The 15,598-nt window shown below is 39.6% G+C and overlaps 2 protein-coding genes across 2 annotated transcripts in view; both read left to right on the forward strand.

The window, feature by feature from the left end:
* The window catches only part of cUnh4orf54 (chromosome Un C4orf54 homolog), a 162,749-nt gene that overhangs the window by 11,829 nt on the left and 135,322 nt on the right, over positions 1–15,598 (forward strand). The window lies entirely within an intron of this gene.
* trmt10a (tRNA methyltransferase 10A) lies at positions 37–7,563 on the forward strand. The gene is made up of 7 exons (XM_080023638.1): positions 37–434; positions 1,840–2,008; positions 2,383–2,454; positions 2,584–2,658; positions 4,439–4,588; positions 5,196–5,301; positions 6,856–7,563. The coding sequence occupies exons 1-7, from the start codon at positions 286–288 to the stop codon at positions 7,041–7,043; spliced, it is 909 nt and encodes a 302-aa protein (XP_079879764.1). The 5' UTR covers positions 37–285; the 3' UTR covers positions 7,044–7,563.

Here is a 15,598-nt window from a genome sequence, read left to right on the forward strand (position 1 = left end):
TGACGTATTTATGCGCCCTCTTACAATAACACAGTACATGTGGGTTTTTTAAAGGGTCGCAAGATTCAGTGTAACGACCTTAACGGTTTACTTGCATGATTCGTTGATTGTGAAATGTCATAACATGTGTATTTCGTCGAATAATGTTTAATATCGAGTGCGACGTTTGAAAAACGTTACTATTTGTTGTTGATAAGATAGTAGCTCGAGCTAGCTAGCACCAGCTAGTTATCTTAGTTAACAATTTGCATTTTGACCCGTGGCAAGTATTTGTTGTCTCAACAAATGTCAGATGATACTTCACATCCCGTAACGTTGTCCCGGGAGGAAAACAACGTTGAAAAGAGCAATGTAGAGATCCAAACGCTCTCCAAAAGGCAAAGGAAGAAGCTCCTTAAACACCAGAAATGGGAGGAGGAGAGGGAACTTCGAAAGTAAGTTTATACCTCCCATTCCTACAACCAATTTTTTCAGCATCGTTTTTGTCATACGGTGCAATTCTACACGTCATGACTGACATTGTTTATGAACCGTTTTCAGTGTTAACCACTTGAAATGCCTTCTGACATCAATGCGATTTTGGTACTTGTAGGAAGCCAACACGAAAACTGTACAGATCCCTATCTCCTGATGACCTACACCCCATTAACTCCCTCACTCAGTGTATTAATGATATTAATGTATGGATGTCACAGAACTTTTTACAACTGAAGAAAGATAAAACAGTACTACTTATCTATCATGCAAAGGCTCAGAGACAGAAAATTGCAGCTCATCTCAGTTCTCTGTCTCAGGAGAGCAAGAATGTAGCCAGAAATCTTGGTGTAATCATAGACGAAGATCTAAATTTTAAGAGCCATATCAATCACATCACAAAATCAGACTTCTACCATCTAAAAAACATTTCAAAATTAAGAGGCTTCCTGTCAAAAGCAGACTCCAATTAATCTACGCATTCATAACAAGTAGATTAGACTACTGTAATGGCCTATTCACCCGCCTCCCGCAATCAGCTGTGCAGCGGCTACAGTTAATCCAAAATGCGACTGCACGCGTTCTCACTGGGACAAAAAAGTTTGAACACATCACACCTGTTCTTTGATCTCTACATTGGCTCCCTGTTGAAACTAGGATTGATTTTAAGGTTTTGCTACTTGTATATAAAGCTATAAATGGCCTTGCACCTCAGTATATAAAATAAATGCTCATTACACACGAACCAACAAGAACTCTCAGGTCCACAGGCAGTGGTCTTTTTACCATCCCTCGTACTAACTCTAAAGCAGGGGAGGCTGCCTTCTGTATCTATGCCCCCAGTAGATGGAACACCTTTTGAACACTGAACACTTTTAAAAGCAGTTTAAATACCTTGCTGTTCACAACAGACTGACTATGAGGTGTGTGTGTGTGTGTGTGTGTTGTGAGATAATGTTTATTCTGCGCTGACTGTTCTTTTGATTGCACAGACATTTTATATATTTGATTGTATTTCTCTTTAAAGCGCATTGTGTTGCCCTGGTATGGAATGTGCTTTATAAATAAAGTGTGACTTGACTTGACTTGATTTAACTATTCCTCATTCACATTGTTGGGATAGTTGCAAGCTAAAATACCACCAACAATATAAACATGCATGTAGAGGATCACATACATAACTCAGATACATTGAATGGGTGTTTCTTTAAAAAGTGCCAGCTAAGTATTAAATATTCAATTTTTAAACAAAATAATACTCCAATAATCTCATGGATTATCACTTTAAAATTCTGCTGCCAAGAGTCACAGCTTTTGGTTGAGCGATTTGCAGACGTTAAAATAGAAAATTGCCGTCACGTACAGGCAAAAACGGAAGGAAAGGAAGCAGCAGCGGCGCCTGGACAGACAGACGCAGTGCGAGGACGGAGCAGAGTGGGCAGCCAGCAGCAGGAAGCGCCTGCGCAGGGAGCATCCTCCAAGCTCTCTGCGGCTGGTGGTGGACTGTAGCTTTGACAGCCTCATGAGTCTCAAGGTAAATGAGACGGAGGGGTACCGATATTTTCTTCCCGAACTTCCTAGCTTGGATTCCAATGGTCCAATAACTATCAACAACTATCGCCGTTCCCACTCATCGCATTGACACACAACATTGCCTGACAGAAAACTTTTGTCATAAATTAGGACAAAAGCAGAAAGAAAAACATGACGCAATGGAACACCCTTCTTACAGAATAAATGTCAATAGAACATATTTGTAATTTCTTTTGATGTCATTGTTTTTGGTTTTTTGTTCTTTATTTTTTTCATTTTTGGCATTCATTTTTAGGCAATAATTATGTCAAATGACTAATGTAAATACTCTATAATGCTGTATCTAAAGTGAAATGAGTCCCATCTCCTCTTCAGGATGTCCGAAAGCTCCACAGACAGATCCAGAGGTGCTACGCGGAGAACAGACGAGCCTCGCAACCAGCACAGGTCAGTCGCGACCCCCCCACCCCTCTACCACCCCCACCCTACCCCACCCCACCCCACCCACTGAGCCATGGCTGAAACACAAAACCAGCTGGACCCTTTCTAATGTGTTTGCCTCCTCGTCCTCCTCAGTTTTATCTCACAAGCCTAGGTGGCCAGCTCCAGCACAACATGGATGAGACTGACAAAGGATGGGTGAACTGGAAGGTAAGCTCCCATCGAGTACGAAGGTTAGTGGTGTAACGGAACATAGTTGATCCATGATCTGTACGGATCGTCCCACGCAGGTGAACCGCGGATCAATTGCAAAATTTAACCATCATAGTGAAATGCGTTTTTACTGCCGCTGTTACTTTTTAAAGTAATAATTCCATAAATCTTGATGCAGAGTTGCAGTGAAAAGAAGATTGACAAGACAGATACCTGCTATGTTTTACTCTAAAGCGCAATGATTGGTTTACAGTGCGTTGCGCTATGTTGCTGCTACAGTACTTTACGACGTGAAAGAACTTTACGACATGTCGTAAATGAGCTGTGGATACAGCCAATGTCGCCGATATGCGTCTGCTCGTGTGCCATATTAGAGTGGTCAAAATCCGCTACTAAACAAATATGATGTGTATTGGGAGTTGGCAGCAGACTCCTCTACAAAATCGACTGTAACTTGCTAAATTCTTAACCGATTTCATGAAATTTGGTTTGTTATAATGTAAGAAATTGAAGATGATACTGGTTACATATGGAATTAAATTCAGCTACTGGGGGTTGATCTAATCGTATTTTTTCATTCACTACCATGTTTAAAGGAAGTATGTGTGCCTTTTATTGCACTTTAATTTAACAAGTGAGTATTGAATATTTTATGTATTTTAAGATTTTATTTAAATATTGGACATCTTGAATGTTGTTTTCATTTAAGACCATGGGCAAAAGTTCCTTACTTATTCTGTTTTACAGAATAAATGGAAAGCAAAGTTATATTTGTCTCCCCCTTTTTTTTTTTTTGTATTTTTTTCTGATCCGAAAAATGATCTTATCCGTGATTTAAAACCGTGATGCAATCCGAACTGAGTTTTGTGATCCGTTGCACCCCAAACGAAGGGCTAGGGCAGAGGGACTAAACGACTAATCTCAGTAACTTATTATGTATTTTAAAACGATTATTAGTCATTTTAAAATACACAATACATTACTGAGAGCTTATCGATGAGGCCCCATAAGGGACATGTTCAAGCAATTACTTTATTGGGATTAGGGTTAGGGATTTATCTTGCCTTTTACGAAGCAGGTTTTCCCTATGCAGAAGTGAAAATTATGATTAGAATAAATAATGATAAATGATCATCAGGGTTCTCACCAGGTTCTCGAGGTGCTTGAATTTGTTCCTAAGGAATTTTAAGTACTGAAATGCCTTGCCCCTTTTTGTGCTGAAGTGAAGAATTTGAATTCCAGGGATATTCCCCCTGGCTTTGTTATTCAAATCGTAACGTAATAAAAAAACTTCCAGAATCGCTTTTATGGCATTGATTATACCAGGGAAATAAATTGTAATTTAATCCAGCATGGTTGGAAATAGACACTTATAATAGTAAAGATTAATAATATAGATGTAGATACTATAGATGTATATAATAGATCTACTACTATAAATAATAGACAATGATACTAAGATTATATTATATTTAAATTATTAATGATCACATTGAAAATGTATTATGTTTGTTTTGCGTGAAGTCCTTGAAAATGAAATGAAGAAACAGTGCTTAAAAAAAGTACTTCAAGGTCCTTGAATTTCCAAAACTTAGCTTAAAGTAAACTCACATAGGTTTCTAAAATAAAATTAAAAATACAACCAATTGTGAAGCATTCGTATGATGCGATCGAATACACAAAGAAATCTTGAAATAACATAGAAAGTGAAACTAATTTGGAAAAAATGTAATTGGAATAACATTTGTGTGGTTGGGCGGGATCCTCCTGCACACAGGATATCACCATTAAAACGGAACACTACAAAGACGTCCTGGGCAAAGAGGAGCTGGTGTACCTGACGTCGGACTCCCCCAACGTGCTGACTGAGCTGGACCAAGCCAAGGCATACGTCATTGGCGGCCTGGTGGATCACAATCACCACAAGGTCTGTTTGGGTTCAGGGCGGTACGCAATATGGAAGTCCAAATATTGCCACTCACTTAGCTCAACGTGTAGCTTCTGTGGTCACAGCCCTCCGTTTTGTACCAATTTTTTGCACGCAGCCTCAAAAACATACATCTCAAAAACAACAACTCAAAACATACTTCAGACCAGAACATGAGGCAGGTGGAATTGTCCCACACAAGTCGTACGATATAGGCTGTCAATAATCGATGTATTGACTATTTTTAAGTGTCTTCACTCACGCACATTGAAAATGATTTGTATTGTCTGTGACAATTCAACCTGCTTTAGTCACAAGAGACTTAAGAAGGGAGTGCCTTTGTTCTCCATGCATTGACCGCAGAAGCTACCAGTGAAAGTTATTTTAACAAGTGATAAAAGAAGCAGATTCTCACATCAACATGATAAGGTAGTGTCGGTAATGGAGATTGAAGTTGACCATGGCGAACGCGCTATTTTTGAGGTGGAGGACATTTCGATATTGACATGTGACCGCTTGCTCAGTAGTCCTGTCATAAGGTTATAGTCAATGAGAGGCAGAGCCAGCATGAATGAATTTTGTTTTCTTACATTGAATTGTTCTGTAGGGACTCACCTTTGAGCGGGCGAAGGAACTCGGCATTGAACACGCACAGCTTCCCCTGAGCAGCTTTGTCAAGATGAACAGCCGTAAAGTGCTGGCAGTCAACCATGGTGAGAAATCTGTCGGCTTGAACCGTCAAATACGGCTTACTATTTTTGTTTGGATTGAAGTTTTTAGACCTAGTCGCACCAAAATTGTATCTGTCTAGTTGTAAGCTAGCTGGCTTGCCAACCATAAACTGTAAAAAAAACCTGGGCTTGTGAAAATCATCATTTATAACAACCTGGCTGACTGCCTTACTAATGAGAATCGTACCACTGCTTAAATGCAGTCCAGTGGTAAATTTCCTAAATCTCTTTTTAAAAAAACAGTTTGTCAACAGTACAGCGTTGAGCGGGTTTGTGCTATGAAAGGTTATAAATGGGCTGAGTTTGCAACAGTGAATCCATCCTTTAAGGAAACCTATTTACACCAGCTACATCCTGCTCCACGACTTGCTTCAAACCACAACAACTGCCTTTTTGCTGGAAAGTAATGTTCTGGCAGAGTAAAATTGTATATAATTTGGTGATTTGACTTGCTTAAAACGATGGCTACATTTACCAAAGTAGGCGTCTTGATTTTCCACCGTGAACCAAATCCACCGGTTGTGACGAATTGCCTTGTAACTAATTTGAGTGTAAAGGCTTGTCCACATTGTTTTTTTTTTTTTTTTGGTTTTTTTTCGATCCTGAAAGACAACTAAATGGTTGAGCGGCACACATTTAACAACTTAAATTTGCAGATTTTCTGTCCCTTCTGCAAATGCACATAACAACTGCCATCTTTGAGGAGCACAGATTTAAAGATGGAGAACAGAGTTCAAGATTCAAGAGGTTTATTTGTGACATACATATACATACGTTCATACCTACTGTATATGCAGTGAAATGTCTTTGCAACACACCCGGAGATTATGCACAATAGTTACTAAACCAAACATAATAGCTAACCTAATTCTTACCTAGCTAACTAACTGAAACTGATTCCTAAAACGTAATGCAGTTAGTGAATAGAATAATATGAATTAAGTCTAAATAAAATAAGACTCAAAAAGATAATACATAGTGGGGTTACAAAATAGAAGGGAATAGAGTTATGTATATGGGATAGGCCATTTGTATATACAGATATGTGCATTAAAGTGCATGTTTTGTGGCACTCGCAAGAATGTATCTTCCCACGAGATGCAAACTATCTCGCAATATTTTGACTCCAAAACAAACACGGATGCCGTACAACTCGCTACTGTGGTTGTTAGTGCAGTGAACTTGCAGCGCTGACATTATACACTAATCAGACACTCATGAGTCTGACACTATTCAACAACTCCATTTTAGTCCACACTTGCTTTTCTTTGGCTTCTATTTAATCCATCATGTTTGATTGAATCGTGACCAGGCCGATTGGTTTGATTATATGAGACAGATTAGAGTCTTTCACTCACACACACATATTGATGACTGCTACGATTCTACAGCGCGACTACCCCACACTACCACGACCCCGCCCGATCTCAAATCCTTGCCAAATCGGCCTTGAAAATAACGTAATGTGACCCCAGCTTAGGACGTTGGCTGTCACCAGTTCTGAGGAGTCGTTTTCTGAAGCGTTCTGTTTTTCAGTCTTTGAGATCATCCTGGCATATTTGGAGAAGGGGGACTGGAAGGAGGCCTTCTTCGCCGTCCTCCCGCAGAGAAAAGGAGCAAAGTCCCTGGAACAAGGGGGCCAGGCCGCACAGGAAGACCAAGATTCCGACGAGGAATCTGACGCGGCTCAAAAGCCACAGAGCGCCTTGCGCACGGCCGACTGACAGCAGAGCGATGATGGGCATGCTAACATCGTCTGAACACACAGCACCAAAGGAGAAGGGTCTCAGGCATGACTCCAGGTAGTTAGTAGGGAATACTGATCCAAAGGCAGTACTTAAATTAACTTTGGTTGGAAGTTTTCTCTTTAGTTTTGATGTAAAAATGTTTTTTATTTTTTTTATTTAAACAAAGATGTATTCATTTCTTGCTGCTTTGGATACAAATATACTTTTCAGGCAAATAAATGTGCTGGTGTTATTTTGGACTGGATAGTCATGCAATACTTTTCATTAAAAGTGAAAGTTGTATATCCTTGTCTATGACATTTCATAACTTCCCCCTTTGCCTGATCTATAAGCAATCTGCTTTATTTGAAGAGAATATTGAATCGAATTATCATGTTTTGCGCTAGCTGTTATTCCAGTGTTTGGGTAGTTTGTATACAGTTAAAACCAGAATGTAACCACACAAAGGCTGGAAAAAACAGCTCGCTGGATTCATCTTCCTGGTTTAGATTTGATTAAATCATTTGAAATGTACAAACAACATCTGCAACATGGTCCAATGCAATAATACAAGCAACCAGGACCTGTTCAGGAACACTTATAAAATATATCACAAGCCATGTATTTCTATCCAGCTTTTTGGTGTTGGGGGGGATTCTTTGAAGTTACAAAGATATAGCAATTTATAATTCCATATTTCAAAAGTTACATTTCGATTGGTTCGTTAGTCGTTTACACGCACTTATTCCCTTCCTATAACGTTCACCTTTACAGGGGGGAGACTCGAATGGGCAGGTAACTGTCAATCATCTCTTACGTTGACCAATCAGATATCAGAAGAGAATCTACAGGGGGCGTGGGCGGGATTCAGAACCGGAAGTTTTGATATCCATGACAACGCTCGAGGTCCACACTTGCCGACTCCGGACTGGGGCGGATACTATTTAGCGCCGTTTTTGCAATACAGTAATGTCGCGAAAAGCGCTGAAAGTGGTGGTGGAAGTGCACTTCATGGCGGTAGGGTTCCTTATTTTTTATTTTGACATTCAATGCATAGTTTACTGGAGCCGAAGAGCTATATCGTCGTTTTCCTACACAATTAGAAGCAAACTTTAGGCTCGTCATTTGTGTAGCTATTTGCACTGGTGGAAGAAATACTCACTTTTTTTTGCTTCAGTAAAAGTACAAATAACCTGACACGGTGTTACTCGAGGAAAAGTGAAAGTACCACATAGGTATTTCTACGTTAGTAAAAGTAAATGAGTGCTCGCTCTTAAATGTCTACAAAGTATCCTGTATACAAAGTAAGTATACAAATAAAAGTAGCCTACGTGAAATATCCAGTGTACTGATATAACAGAGCCTATAATACGTCATAAAGTACTAGTTTTAAATTATTTCAAATTGTGTCATTAAAATCTTAATTTATTACATTTTCTTAAATTTTCTTAATGACAAATTGGAAATTTGAATGATTTTGTCATTAAAATACGAACTGAAAGATCCAAACAATGGGCTTGGGACAAGGCCATATAATAATGAGAGGGGTAGAAATCCTCTCATAACGGACAAGAAAATATTTTAAAAAAGCCGTTCCACAGTTTGTAATATCAATTTTGGGTGAACCTAATATAGAAAGAAGAAAAAGCTTACAATAAACTTCTGGGAAATATTTCCTCTGGACACAACAGGTTCTGTATTTCCAGATTGACCTACGTATAAAGCCTGTTGTTGTTTTTAGCTGCTCCCGTTAGGGCTCGCCACAGCGGATGTAATATTAATGTGCGCTATAAACGCAGTAGAGTAAAAACCATAGATATTACCTTTGAGATGTAGTGGAGTAAAAGTCTCAATCGAATACACTTAAGTCAGTACACATACTAGAAACATGTACGGTACTGAAGTGATAGTAACTAAGTAATTGTACTTTCTCCCCAAAACCAAATAAACCCCGAACATAATAAGATTCTGTGACAGATTCCCCACCACCAGAGTGGCGTGTTCAGGGACCTCCGGCACAGAGACACGGACGACAGGGGCTTGATAACACCAGTTGATTGTAGAGATGAGGCTAGGTGGAACATGTCATGACACAGGGCTCCTATCCTGACCGAGTGTGTGGACGGGGTTTTTGAACCCGATGCTTGTGAGCCCAACCAATGAGCATCAGGTGTGGCTACTCAAGCCATCCCATCCACCACAATTCTTATTATTTTTATTTTTTTCATAATCTTCTGGTGAATTGTATCACTAGATGAGACCCCCCATCACACACACACACCCAGGCACACACTCATGTCTTCTAATGAATCTATGTTAAAATAAATGTTTTAACTATCAATAATAAGAAATATGCTACACTAAATAATACATTTTTCGGCTTACATCTGAGCTCAGGTATCCTGTCCTGGAGTTCACCTACCGGGCAAGGATGACATCTACCTTAGTGTGTGCATCATGGGTCAGTACCACAAATCCAAATGTCTCCCTGCCATCTTCCCTCTGCTTTTTCACGAGAAGATGACCTTTGAAAAGGTTGGTATTAGGTTCTTAATATAAATAGAAAGCTAAGCTAATATACAGTACATCTATTATATAGATATATTTATTTTCCACTTGAATATTTAAAGGTGCAGTGTGTAGACATTAGTGCCTCTAGCAGTGAGGTTGCAGATTGCAACCAACTGAATACACCTCCCCATGGCGGTGCAAAATGGCGGCCTCTGTGGAAGAGATGGTGGCTGTAAAAAACGTGAGAAACGCGAAAGGCCCTCTCTAAGGCCAGTGTCCGCTTTGTCCGTCATGGGCTACTGTAGAAGAAACATGGTGGTGCAACATGGCAGCCTCCATGAAGTGTACCCACTCCCCATGTAGATAAAATAAATGTCTCATTCTAAGGTAATGCCAACACAACGATTCTTATTTTCATGCGACTATACACTAATTAAAAGATACTTATTAATATTATATTCCATTTCTGCCCAGTCTGTTCTGTAAATTCTACACACTGCACCTTTAAGATGTACTAAATGTGAATTTGAGTTTTTCCCTCCGTTGTAGATGTTCAGGCACGCAGTCGACCCTGGAGACATCGCTGTAATGCTAGAGTGTACGTGTTTTCTTTATAATTATTGTTTGTGTGTGACATACAGATATTTTCCATTTATTTATTACTATTATTGATATGTATTTTCTCCAATTTGTTTATTAAGCACTGTGATTGATTATAAAGATTTAAGAAATATTTAAAGGGGACCTATTTTGCTTTTCCTTATTTTCTGTCATATATATATATATATATATATATATATATATATATATATATATATATATATATATATATAATGTAACAATGTCGGATGTTCATATTCGACGTGGCCAAGGTGTCAAATAATGAGATAAACTAAGGACAAAGTAATCGCTGTGAGCAAAACACTGAGGTTTCCGACCGCTCTGAACTCTCTGTTTTCTACATCCATCTGATCCACTGTGCGTTTCTCCAAAGAAAACCAATAAAAATAGTGTTTTTTTTTTTGAAGATTTTTATTTATTTATTTTATTTTGTTTTATTTTTCCCATGTTTACATGAAACAAAAAATCCCCGTGTCCGAGAATCCCAGTGTGTCCTGGTGCCATGTCCCATTTCTCCCACCAGCAAATGACAATTCACAATTGACATTTCACTGCATATATGTAGGAACGTATGTATATGTATGTGACAAATAAACCTCTCGAATTTTGAATCTTGAACAAGCCTGAAACAAAAGTTGGAACTAACTTTTAAATGAGGCCTTGTAGCAACAGGATTGCTTATTTGTTGCTTCAGATTTGTTCAGAAACTGATTTTCGTGGACTGATTAGGTGAAATTAGTGAAAGTTACGGAGTACAGTAAATACATCGAATGCCGGAAGCCATGCTCAAACGCCATTGGCTCACAGAACCAGGTTCTTGTGCTCAAACCTCGGGAGGGTGGCTCCTCAGAATTAAACAGCCCGTTTTGAAACAGGAGGGTTATAGAGGCATGTTAGAATGGCTCAAATGCATCGTATGAGTGGTATTTTCAGCGACAAAATTCAAAGACATGTTTTGGGGACCTCAGAGGCCTATATTAACTTGCGTAAATACGAGCATTATAGGTCCCCTTTAATGCCTCAGGCAAGAATTTTTGTCTAAATTATTAATTACTTTTAGAGTTTCTTGTAATAAGTAATAGTAATAGTGCAACGTCTGGACTGTTTTATATACACTTTTTTACGCAGAGCAGAATCTTTGCATTTCAAATTATGCCCTATAGTTTAAGGCAAGGTTTCTGAGTATTAATGCACCATGGTATTTTATATTTACTGTATGCACATAGTATTGGCTGCGTAGTAAAAATACATCAATGCTGGATCTGTGAGCTGTATAAATGAATGTTTGTCATCATCTTCAGACGAGTGCGTCAGAATTGAACTGATGCAGCTGATTCCTCCAGGTGCAGTAGTCAATATTTAATATATCCTTCTTATTTAAGTTAATAATCAATGGAATACATTTGAGAATACCTCGGTGCCGTATTGTGCTGTTACTCAAAACGCCCTCTCTCCAGAGAGCAAAATCAGACAAAGCAATCAGTAAATTAATTACTGAAAATCCTTTCAATGCTGCATAAGTACAGTATGATTACAATACAGCTTCTGAGGTTTTACAACCATTGAGTAATAGCCTACACCCCGCCCTCCCCATCTTTTTCTAGCTGGGGAGGCTCTGGCCTGCTTTGAGGAACACGCTCGCTTCTTCCTGTTCCCAGAACCCAAACTGGTTCCAACCTTTTCCGGTGAAGACAGAGAGGTTCTAATGATACGTGCACCTCACTTCCCGGTAAGCTTGTCCATTTGATACCGATACGGTAGATTGGAAATTGATGTGGCGCCAATAAGCTTAGTAGCTTAAAGGAAAGGTTTGCTGTTTTTCAGCCCAGGCTTTATACATTTGTTTCTGACTGTCTATTTGGCCCTACTGAAAATCCGCACTTTTGGCTACATCCATGCAAATGTAAGGGACTAGAAACAAATAGTTGTCCCACTTCCTACAGGAACCCTACTGCAGCCAACACTATGATTTGGATCTATTGCGGCAAACAGAAGTTTTAAATTAAATGTTGTATTACTGTCATTCGAAACATACACAAATCTAAGACACGCATGAATGCTAAAACAAAATGGGGCGGTTTCGTAGACACAAATCAGGCCTCATCTTAGACTGAATCAAACTTTAATCTGGACTAACTGATATGGGTTTCCCATTATAGTATCAAAGTGTTAAACAAGTTTGTGTTATGAACATTTGTAACTGAGCAAGTGACATTTTAATGGTTGATTTGAATGCTGGTGGAAGCTCATGTAGCGGAGGACATTGGGGTCTGAGAAAAATATATACTGTATATAATTGAAAATTAACATCTTTATTCTGACATATTCAGGGTATCACTCCAAGGATGGAGTTTTCTACCAAAACAACCATCAGTGAATGTTCAGCTGATGCAGGGACAAACTTTTACCAGAATATCCCCACAGTAAGGATTTGACTTTACTTCTGTGTATTGTGTGTGTAACTTCCTTCCTTCCTTCCTTTTTATTTATTTGATAATCATTCAGGGCTAAGGACCAAAGACAACAACAAAAAATAGTTTCTTATCTTATAAAGTAAAGTGTCAGAAATGGATGAATAAATATATTTATATATACACAATTCTCTTCTCAAAGTGTGAGATTCTCTTCAGGTTGGCAATTAAATATCAATGATATCAGAGTCTTTGTGGTGGGTATACATTTTATGGTATGAGGAAGAAATTCTTCTGCAATGATCGGTGAGGTTAATCTGCCCGCTACAAGAAAACAAAAACTGAGAATATTCAAAATTATTTATTCTGCAGAATAAAGAGAAAGATTCAGTACTGCATCCAAAGCAGTGTTCTGATCAGTCTAATCTTATTTCTGATCAAAAGGGCTTTATACAAAAACAGAGGGTGTGGCTTGGGTCAGAAGTCATTTACAAGTCTTGTGTCCCTCAACTGTCTCCCTGGATGCCAACCTCAAACAGTAAATTCACAGGAACTTGTAAATGACCTGGCAGACGCGGCTTACAATCCCTTACAATGCACCTCCAGGCTCCCCTGTGGTTATTCTTCATGTCCTTACAAGGTACACAAAAAAATATTGGATAGTGTTTCCACAAAGGCTCAAATGTAAAAGTAAATAAAATAAAAAAATAGTAAATTATTAATATTGTCTAAAACATACTCCCACATCCACAACAACGTAATAATAATATACTGGAAACCGCTTATAATGATCACAGTTAAAGTGATCAACCACTTATATGGATCAAAAATCTTAGGAGAGAATAATTCTGATACAAATGCTGTTTAAATAATTTGCTTATAGTAATCAAGTAGTCTGCTTACAGTGTTCATTTTGGGTCTTTTACTACATGACAATTATGGAATATCTTTTTTTAACTATGGTAATTCCTATTTTTCATTTTTTTGACTTGTGCTGTCAACATGCTGGGCATACAACACAGAGTATTTGTATGCCATTGCATCTAGCACAGAGTTAGTCTGCAAGTGGAGTTCATGTTTTCAACCTACAATGCAACTCTTTATTAATTCTTAATTCATCAAGAACATGCTGCAATAACTTTGTCCTGTGGATGACCTGTAGAATGACAAGAGCACCGTTTTTGGTTATGGAGAGCCACCACCAACCCCCCTCTTTGGAGAACTATTTATCATGTTTGGGCCTATAAACAACTGATCACTACTCCAAGAGGGGGGGAATCACCATGGATGAGACAAATGAAAATAGAAACAAACAACATGTACCTGGAAAAACACGAGCATAGAAACATCAGACGACAACATGTATCAACAAAACAGAATTAATTAAGTCCAGGAAAATTGTAGTAGCAATTTGGCACGTGGCCTCTTCCTGTCATAGTCATGGCAGTAAATGAGGGAGGAAAGGAGAGGGATTAAATCAGGTGAGTGTTCAGGTATGGGTTCAAAGCAAGTGCTGGTGGTGTATGTGTGCCTGTGATGAGTCTGCCTGTGTGTGTATGTGTGTGTGTGGGGGTTTGTGTCCACTTGTGAGTGCATGGAAGTTATCCCAATTAGTTCTGGTGTATGAGGTCGGAATTCTGGAATGCCGGAATATCGTAACGCCTCCAAGCAGAGGAAGAGGCCCCTAAGCCACCCCTGAGTCCCACAGCTGTATAGATACTCCATGAATGCAGGGAAGCCCCAAGCACCATGCCCTGCAGCCGCAGAAGACCCCCCCCCCCAGCCCCCAGAGAAACTAGGAGCCCGCGGAGCAACACCCACGCACACCCCCGAGGAGCGTAAACCAGTCCCAGAGAGCACGAGGAGACCCTGCACACATACCAACCACACCTACTAACAGGCATAAGACACAGGCACAGAACCTGGGCAGCGGATGCCATACATGGACCAAAGGCCAGGAGCCAGGCCCCGCACCAACAGACCAATGGCCCTTCCAAACTGCCTGCATCACAGGCGAGCCGGCAGGGCCCCCATACCCACTAACGCCCCACACAAAGGCGAGGCCCATCATACTACAACCGGCCAGATGCCCTCCCCCCTCCCACAAGCTTCACGAGCCCAACTACCGTAGCCAAGAGTGCTTGGCGCAGGACACCTGGAAATTTCCTATTCCCGCTTATAGTGATCAATATGACCCGGGCAGATGTGATCACAAAGAGGTTTCCACTTTTATAATAATAATAATAATAATAATAATAATAATAATAATAAAAATAAATAAAGCTGCAGGCAGCAATACACAGGGTCCAGTTTCGACCCCAATTATAATTTTTCAAGTTCCCATGGAACGTGGCATCAGTTTGTGCTGTTGTTCCTCTTTACATTACGATTACGTCTAAAATACGTTAACATTTTCTGAGATGTCTGTGACATCCCCGATGTAACGAGACCTCAGTCATGTCCGCAGCTCCAGTGGTTGTGGTGTTCCAGACACTTTTAGCCCTGAAAAATGCCAAGCAAAAAAAACCCGGGATGGACCCCTAATAATAATACTGGGATGGAGCAGACTGCGGTGCATAAGGGTGGGGGCCAGATGAAGGGTGATGAAGGGAATAGTGGAAATAGTATAATAGAGTAGTTTGACCCCAGATCAAGGCCATCAGATCTGAAAAGGTTTTTGCCACCCCGAATAGACAAAATTTACCTATAAAACTCAGCCCTTTTGAAATGCAAGTTGTCAAAAGCCAACCCGCCGAAGATCTCTAATCCTCTGTCCACTGATGGTAGGGGACCACTGATAAATGACTGAATCTTCAATTGAGCGAGGCTGTCAAGCAATTTAACAATTTAGAAGTCATGTTTTAACAGTTCTGACTGTTTTTTTTTGCCCCGTGAACAACGACTTTATCATTCCGTGTGTGATCAGACAATATCCGGGGGGTTTTATCATTGATGTGACAGACCCTTACACCTGGGAAACAACATATTTTTTGCATCTTACCAATAATG

The sequence above is a fragment of the Zeus faber genome, assembly GCF_960531495.2.
Source record: "Zeus faber genome assembly, chromosome: 22".
NCBI lineage: Eukaryota > Metazoa > Chordata > Actinopteri > Zeiformes > Zeidae > Zeus > Zeus faber.